The sequence below is a fragment of the Convolutriloba macropyga genome, chromosome 1 (assembly GCF_964194025.1).
Source record: "Convolutriloba macropyga chromosome 1, txConMacr16.3, whole genome shotgun sequence".
NCBI classification, from domain to species: domain Eukaryota; kingdom Metazoa; phylum Xenacoelomorpha; order Acoela; family Convolutidae; genus Convolutriloba; species Convolutriloba macropyga.
Genome location: NC_134468.1, coordinates 4,663,620 through 4,673,194, shown reverse-complemented (window position 1 = coordinate 4,673,194; position 9,575 = coordinate 4,663,620). Strand labels below are relative to the sequence as shown.

The 9,575-nt window shown below is 38.4% G+C and overlaps 1 protein-coding gene across 1 annotated transcript in view; it reads right to left on the bottom strand.

Moving 5' to 3' along the window:
- Positions 1-898: 898 nt before the first annotated feature.
- LOC142344473 (uncharacterized) overlaps positions 899-9,575 on the bottom strand; it is a 28,769-nt gene continuing 20,092 nt past the window's right edge. Inside the window, exons 5-7 of the mRNA XM_075396136.1 lie at positions 8,327-8,563; positions 7,517-7,691; positions 899-1,077 (exon numbers count right to left, since the gene is read on the bottom strand). Of these exons, the coding sequence (XP_075252251.1) occupies positions 899-1,077; positions 7,517-7,691; positions 8,327-8,563 (591 nt within the window). The remainder of the gene's footprint in view (positions 1,078-7,516; positions 7,692-8,326; positions 8,564-9,575) is intronic.

Here is a 9,575-nt window from a genome sequence, read left to right as displayed (position 1 = left end):
TTTGACTGATAAAAATCCCAATACAACCTGCTTTTATGAAGTATAGAAGTTAAAATGAATGAAATATTTGTTTGTTGCAAACGAAGGCCGATAGAATCTATTAATATTCAGATTAAGTCCACCATTAAGAATAAGACCACCAAAAACAACAAAGGGTACATGCCCTGAAACAAATGATAATATTTTAAAACGCCCAGTGTCAAAGTATCAAAAAAAGTTAGTAGTCAACTGAATACGTTCAATAGGATTCTTTTTGCCTTATTGAAAACTCAAAATGGGCTCTCATAGCCACGACATTTGTCAAAACAAGAAAACATACAAGAAATACGCGCCAATTCTAAAATTTCACAAAAATTTTTAAAACAGACATTTTTAGAAGGTTACAAAAACCATAAGCGATCAAGGTAACACATAAAAACAACCGTATTTTTCTGGAAAATCAACGGGACTGTTCATTATTGCGACTGAATGATAAGACTAAAAACAGAATGATAAACAAGCCACAAAAATTTTTTAAAAAAACGCACCTTTTCAATATCAGCTGCAAATCTTAAATGGCTTTAATTCTCATGCGAAAAAGAAGGAATGAAACCTTTCATTGAAGCAACCATTTGAGAAGACAACAAAAAGAACAGCAAATCCGATCTAAGCACAAAATGTTCACTAATCTTCTTTTAAAAACAAGAACTCTGAGGTCGAAAAAGAACAATTAGCCGCTAATTGAAGGATTCAAAAAGTTCATCTAAGCAGCATTAGAACTCGTGTATGGCCTTTAATAGCATTGTAACAAACCAAGAGCACAAATATTGAAAACAGAGGTCACAATTCCGCACGTGAAATAAAAGTTCTCTCTCGAAAACCGAAGTTTTTTTCAAAGTTTTTGTCATATTATATACAATTAGTCCGGCTGCGTACCTGCTTGACTGGAGTGGTCTGGCCAATTGAGACTATTGCTCCTGTTGCCACTTCGGGTGCTCAGTCTACTCCTGCGACTTCCTGTTTCACTTCCCTCGTCCGAACTGTCACCTCCACGACTACCCGAGGACCTGCGCTGTTTTGCTGAACCCCGGAACGCTCCTGCAGAATTATGCGCATTACTGACAATTATTAGATTCAAGGAAGTATTAAGTTAGTACACTTTGTCTAATGGCTAAGGGACGGTTTGAAGAAGGATTCCCCAAATGCCTATCAAACCCCGGTTGAGGTGCCAGACTGAAATCAGCTATGTTAAGAAGAGACTTTCGTGCGTTCATCTTCAGCCTTTTGTGTGTTTCTCTGTTTACAGACTGTGTAGTTTTCACACAAGACGCCCCTCGTGTGTTCATCTTCAAACCGGACATAATTGATTTCCTCTGGGGACCTGAACTTGGGAAATGATCATATCACAGGTAATGTAATGTCTTCCATATTTTGCACTAGAAATTTGTCATAAACCGGACGAAATTTGGGCTTAATTTAAAATACAGTTGAGATTGATTTTGAAAACTTTACATGAAACTCTGGATCTATTTTTTAAAAATTTAGTTGATGAAGCAGCAAAATTGCAGCACTTTTGATGAGATAATTATACCAAGTTGAAAGATTTCTGAAAACTCAAAGGGCACTCAAACTAACAAAACCATCTCTCATCTCTCTCATTTGAACGAAGACGTTTTCCATGTGAGAATTGTATTCAAAACTGTCTAGTACTAATAAACAAATGCTTCATACGTTATAATTGTAATACCGCTGTAATAACCCAGACTTTGGTATATCAAGCTAACAAAGTTCCTACTTCAGTAGAGATTTGGTGAAACGGTAGCATGTCTGATCGCGGTTCTGGAGATTGTAGGTTCGAGTCCTCTAAGCTCAAAATATTTCGCAGTATATGGAGTTAGCTATAACCACAGTTGGGTTGTTACAATTGGTAGAGCTTAGATAAGTGGCTCTGTGAGATGGTTTTAAATAAACTTAGAAGTTTTCTTTATTAAAGTTTCAAAGAAGAACAGAAGAACTTAACTGACGAACTTTGTAGCTATGTCAATAAGTAATGGCCACAAAACTAAACACAATTCTAATTTTTTTGGCGCTATCAATATCTTATTGAACTATCAATCAGATGTCAGAAGTTAATCCTCTCACCCACAGAAACCCGATTCTAACGTCCACGAACCTCCAAATAATGAACTCGATTGAACCTAGGCCATGAATGATTCTCATAAAATGTTGAGGAAAATAGAAAATCACCTCCGAGAATCGAAACTGAGATCTAATCACATGTCGATCAAGTTAAATATTTTTGGCTAATCTAAATTTTCTCTGTATATTTTCGCATAGATAACTACTAAAAATACGAGACAATTTTTATATAATTTCTGTTCCGAATTTAATCTAAAGTTCAACTTATGGAATGGTTGACACCCACAATGGTGTCCAGACCAGCATCATACACACAAATTTTGGATCTACAGAATGCAGAATCAGCTACTGCGTGGATTATGTCTTTTGTGGCGAAATGTCACGCGGAGTAGAAAGATGACAAGATCAACACCGATGGTACTGTACAAGACCTACAGGTAACCAATATTTTTCTTAGTTTGTGCGGGCAAGATGCAATTATTAAACTTTGGAGCCTAATGAGTCCTAGGAATTTGATAGACACTCCGTATAAAGAAATCAGATTGGAGACTCAAAATTATATTTCTCCTAACGAGAGAGTAGTAACGGCAGAAAGGGCTAAATTTTTGTCCGTTATACAAAGTGTAGGGGAGTCAGACGACGATTTTTTTGCACGTCTTAGAGAAGAAGCAGGCTATTGTGACTTCAAAAAACTCAAAACAGCGGCCAACCCCGAAGAGGATTTGGTAAAAACAAAGCTTATCTCAGGTTTGAGGGACCCTGTAGCAAAAATTAGACTACTAGACGGCATTAAAGCAAAATCAACAATGTTGATTACGAAAGTGACCGAGAGCTTACAGTTCAAAAGTTAATTAATGGCTTTTGCAAATTCTTCATTAGGAAATAAATCTTTTATTGCTAAAGAAGTAGTTGGGTTTAACTTCAAAGAGACCTTTCGAAAGCCAAATGAAAAACTTACGGCTAATAAAAGCAACAAATTTGTCAACTAGGTTTGGAGGTAAGCCACATTCTAGTATACCCTGTCCAGCGCTAAGTAAAAAAATTAACACCTGTGAAAAGGTGGGACACTTTTCAAAAATGTGTAGAAGCAAACCCCAACCAAATTCAGATAAGTACAATAAACAGAATAACTTTTACAAAGAATAAAATATTTCCTCAGATCAAGCTTCTCCAGCATCGGAGATGGGAATCTTTTATACTAGTCGCTCAAAATCTTTAGCATGTCTACGACATGGGAATACATCTCAATAAATAACTGTCAAGCAAAACGCATGTAGACATAGGTGCAGATAGCACAGTGATATCACCAAAAATATGGACTGAGCTTAGTAAAACTCAGTTGGATGGTTTGATAAGACATCTCGAAGCTTATGGTGGTCATCAATTAACGCTTCTGGGATCACTTACTTGTTACGTTGAGTGGAACGGAAGCCGGCTCAAACAAAGACAACTAGCAGTTGTGCAGTCTGATAAAGAATTTGGACTAATTGGTAGAGACCTTCTGCCCAAGCACGGTGTGATAAACATCACAATCGAGCACCTACCTGCTGTGAAGGGTTAAAAAGCTCATGTGAAGCTGATACCAGGATCACAGCCAATGTTCTTCAAAGCCAGCAAAATACCTCTAGCTCTTCGAGACAAGGTCACAGAGAAGCTGTAACAGATGGTCAAACAGGGCATCTTTGACCCGGTACAGCCACGAGGAGGCACTAATGCATCTCCAGTGGTGTGGCAGAGAAAGAAGAGTGGAGAACTGAGAATTTGCGTGGACTTGAAATTGCATATCAATGGCAAGTTGATGGATGAGGACTACCCAATACCAGACATGGAGACGATCTTCCACAACCTACATGGGGCCTCATACTTTGGCGAAATTGACCTCTCAGATGCCTACTATCAAATTGAACTTGACGAAGAGGCAAAAGATATATGCACAATCAACACATCTCGGGGACTGTTCAAGATGTGCCGACTACTTCAGTGATTGAAAAACTCTTCTTCAATCGTCCAGAATTGCATCGAATCAACACTCCAAGGAATCAAAGGTGTTGTGATCTTTCAGGACGATGTGTTGGTGTATGGAACTACCATGGAGCAGTTTGACAAGAGAATGCTTGCAGTCAAGAGCAGACTACATAAGAAAAACTTTAATATTAATGAGAAAAAAACTAACTCAAAACCAGTCATCAGCGTTGCTTGTTTGGGATAATCCATTTCAAAGGAGGAAACAGCACCAGATCTTAACATGTTGAAAATTTTTTTTAAAAATGCAAAAGCACCAACTAACAACAAACAACTCGAATCGTTTATAGGGCTAGCAAATTTTTTACGGAAGAATGATTCCTGATTTTGAAACAAAAATGCTACCTGTAAATAACATGAGAAAAAGCGGTTTCTCATGGGGCAAGATACAACAAAAATCTTTTGAAGACATAAAAAATGAATTATTTGCTAACCCACTTGTAAGCAACAGTTACTACTGACGCCTCTGAAAAAGCCATTGGTGGGGCCCCTTCGCAAGACGGACATCCAGTCATATATGTATCGAGAAAATTGATTCCATTGGAGCACAACCACTCGAACATAGAGAGGGAGGCACTGGCAATTGTGTTTTTGGTCGCAAGATTGAAGCAATTCTTTGGAAGACGATTTACTTTACAGGCGGACCACCAACCACTCAAATATCTCTTTGCACCAGACAAAAAAATCCCGAAGACATCATCAGCTAGAACAACACTCAAGATGGAGAATAGCTCTAATGGGCTTCGACTAAGAGTTGAAATACACACCAGGAGAGCAGATACCCCATGCAGATGCTTTGAGCAGAATGGATTTTGTCAAAGACGAATCCGACAACGATCGTGTGTGCTTCCCAATCAATAACATCTACCTCCCTCAGGGTGATTTGGTGACCCAAGAAATCAAAACTGAACTTGGAGCAAACAGATTCTTCCAGGACATAATGAAACGTATCAAAAGCGGCAATTGGAAACAATGATCAGAAGCGGAAAAAGGATTCGGACAACACAGAGATGCACTGACCATACACGTTGGAATCATCTTCAGAGATGGCACATCGCAAAACTTCAAAAACGCGGAACAAAACTCCAGTTGAACTCCTGTTGGGACGCAGAGTGAGACTACCATCAATAGCAGAGTTCGAATTGTGCGAACCCATTCTATTCAAGGCCAATGAAAAAACAAAGACAGCTCCTGCTACCTTCATCATCAGGAAGGGCTTGAACACATCTTCCATACAGCCCGAAGACTCGACACGGACTATTCTATTGAGCGACAACCAGATTGCGAGACAAGAAGAGGACAATGTGAAAACAGAACCAGCAGTGGAGACCATATTTCAATCAGAACAACAACTTCAAAACACAGACGTGGGACCTTCACATCAAGATGAATCTTCTGCAGCCACATCATCCGCAGAGCACCAACAACCCGAACGATTAGAGCCTTCACGAACATCAACAAAAAACAGAAAACAATCCGACAGATTTGGAGAACCGAAAGACGTTTTTCATGTGAGAATTGTATTCACAACTGTCTAGTACTGATAAACAATTGCTTCATACCCAGTACGTTATAAATATAAGACCTCTGTAATAACGCAGGCTGTGGTATATCAAGCTAACAAAGTTGATACTGCAGTAGAGCTTTGGTGCAACGGTAGCGGTTCTGGAGATAGTAGGTTCGAGTCCTCTAAGCTCAATATCTTTAGCAGTATATAGAGTTAGCTAAAACCACAGTTGGGTTGTTACAATTGGTAGAGCTTAGATAAGTGGCTCTGTGAGATAGTTTCAAATAAACTTAGAAATTTTTTTTATTAAAGTTTCAAAGAACAAAAGAAGAACGTACCTGACGAACTGACCCCGTAATTGCCACAAAACTAAACTCAATTCTATTTTTTTTGGCGCTATCAATATCTTATTGAACTATCAATCAGATGCCAGAAGTTAATTTTTTCTCCCACAGAGACCCGAGTCTAACATCCACAGACCTCCAAATAATGAACTCGATTGAACCTAGGCCATGAATGATTCTCATGAAATGTTGATTAAAATAGAAAATCACCTCCGGTATTTGCAACTTAGATCTATTCACATGTCAATCAAGTTAAAGATTTTTAGCTAATTTAGCTAAAGACAAGCCAATTTTTGTATAATTTCAATTCCATACTTAATTTAAATTTCAAATTATTGAATTATTTTGACCCGTGTTATCAACCACGACACTCTAACCTTGAGTTGTGTGTACCAGAACACCCTGTGATATAAAGATAGGTGGCGGTCAAGCAAGCCGATAGGCAAGCAAGCCGAATCTTGAAAATGAACTCAAGGAAGCCAAAAAAAATTTGGGATACACGTATTTTAAGTTGCCCCTGGTGGGCCGGTGAGCGCGCGATAACCAGCCCGCGGTTTCCAGATTACATCCCACAGCGGATGAGAGGCATGGCCATGGACAGCGGTCCACTGAGGCCCGTACCAACTAAATGTCTAAAAATTGACGTATTTTTGTTTCTTTTGGTGCATTGGAACACATTATGCACTATAAAACAATGCGCGGTGTTGATTGTAACGGTTATTTTATTAATGATAGATTACTATAATTATTACATAACTTTTGGCTTTCTTTTATGTCGGCTTACTTTTATTTCGGCTTTATTTGCGTTCACCATAAAGATAACTACCAGGTACACTTCGAATGGTTATCATGCAACATAATAGTTAACTATTTTTCACATTCTCTTCACATGACGATACTATAAGTATAATAAATAAATAATTTTGTTTCTGCGTAATCGCAGCGGAGCAGCATTAGGCTTTGAGTCTGCATTAACAGTAGCCTGTTTTCAGCTGTCTTTTTTCGATTATTCCCCACATCTCAGACTGTTTATTTACTGGGCATGAATGCTATTTTGGTGACTATAGCCACTTTTTTGCGTCTGAAACTTTCACGTGGTACCATCATTGCGGCCAGCATTGGTCAGGCTATGGTCAACCTGAAACTATGGTTAAGTAAGTGCTCATCCTCACACATAAAGCTTCACGGAGGCAGAGGAATGAACTAACTAACGATCATTGGCTTGTCAATCACACACCCGGGGGGAGGATTTTCCCGGAAAATAAAATAATCTTTTATCATTCCACCCTTAATTACACTCTTTCTAAGAGTGTAAAAAGAGTGTACAAAAGAGTGTAATAACAGTGTAATTTTTTAAAATTCCACTCTTACACTCTTTTCCCCGATAAATAAGAGTGGAAAACGGATTACACCCTAATCCCCGCTAATTAGGGGTGAAATAGGGGTGAAACCTCCTCCCGGGCAGTATGTTGCAATACCTGACAAGATGATCAACTAGCCTCGACTAATCCCATCTTTGACCGACCTTTGAGTTTACTGATGGTTTGTGCTGATGGGAGGGGTCCCAGAGTATCTCTGTTCTCAGACCCCCCGTCAGTTGTGCCTGGCCTGGAACTGGCTATGCTGGCTGCTGTCACCACCACTGAGGCCAGCTGAGCAGACGGTGCCCGGAGAGCGGGAGTCTTCGACACTGTTCTCTTCTGTAACATGCTCATCATCGATGGTAAATAAACAACAAATTGAGCTCATACCTTTCATGCAATTATATATATATATATATATATATATATATATATATATATATATATATATATTTCCTTTTAGATAGCATTCTTTGGAGACAGTATCAATATGCTATATAAAAATATTACACAGTCTGGTTTGAGAAAAAATAACATCTCTGATGTTGTACTGCCCAAACTGAGGTTGCAAGATACAGTTAGGATGCACTGATACAGCTAATAACAACTAATAATAACTACAACTAATAACTATTGAGAAAAAATGTTTCAGTACTGATATACTATCATACTAGGGTCAGAGATATTTCTAAGTTTTCAATATTGAACTCTTTTTGGGAAAAATAGCTGTGCATACATTCCAATGTAGAAGCAACAGCTGGATAAATACTTCCGCAAATTTCGATTAACATGCAGAAGTTATGAAATCAGATTGTTCATATTTTAAAATTTTGCTGCAAAGCAGTTATTAAATTAGAATATTTCTTCAGACAGATGTCTGGCTGAAACTAATTATTTTCAAGCGCACGTTATCAACATTTCATCTTCAGTTTTTCTATATTATATCAAAGGTGAAAAATCGAGTATGATCTAACAGTAGCCATGGGAGTCGGCGGTATGGCGAGGGTGTTGCTGGTGATATTATCCTGAGGTTGAGAGCCTTGTTGGGGGCCACCAGAAACGCCTCCCGCAGCTCCGACATTTGCAGCAGTGGCATTATTAGCATTGACAACCCCTCCCTTAAGAGAATCATCCGCAGTTGATGGCGGTTGCAACACTGAGGGTGTCACAACCATATCCGCCCTCTCGCGTTCTAGTGCCAGCGCCTCCTCCTGAAAACATTTTGGGTTTAAGCTGTTGATACTACTACAGAATTAGACCATGGTCAAAAATCTGTCCAGGGAAGTCTTTTCACGCCTTATATCCGCCGAGGACGGCCTTTTAATAATTCCAGGTCTAGACTAGGACACTATTATGGCAACACTTGATTCAAACTATAATCTTTTAACGTGTAATCCTAATGTGCTGAACATTTCACACGCCGTAATTCATTATAACTCTCAAATTTGTTGGATAATTTCCGTTTCGTTATTATTACAAGTTATTATTAAAAATTGCAATTATGTTTATCCAGCGGCCTCTGGTTATTCTTTGAAAAACCAAATATGATTTTAAGAAGGTAATTGAAATCTCAGAAAAGGGAAAAACGGGGCACAAACGGAAAAGATCCAAAACGGTGATGACCAGACGGCGCTCCGAAAAATTCTTTAAATTTTTAATTATTATATTTTTTTGTTTAAAAATGGATTGCAGCAGAAAAAAAACTATCCAAAGCTAAAATGTTAGATGAATTCAGTAAACAAGTTGGAGCTATTCAGTTTGCTTGGTTGAAAACCTACAGCCCTTTACAAAAAGTGAGACAATGGAAGAATATTTTAGTCCATTCTTAGTGATAATATCGGTTTTTGTTAGGGGGTCTATTAAGGTGCAACTACCGTTAAAATGGACCAGTACTGGATTCGAACCAGCATTTCTTACTTGCAAGCCTAGTGTGCTACCCATTTAAACCAACTGATCTTGGGATTCTAGAACCTGGGAATTAAAGCTCTCGAACTTTGGCAACACTTATAACCCGTTCTCATGTTCTTTCTTTTCCTCAATGCTTCATTTCTCTAGCCAAGTATACGCCAAGTAGATCTTCTTGTCAAGCTATCTCAACCTTATTTTATCCACAATCTACAAAAAGTTGTTCTCTCTCAAACTTCTAGCATTCCTCTTTCTCCTGGAGAAATTTTTAAAACAAATTTTCCCCTGTAGCTGCCGACTTGTGTAGTTATAAAATCA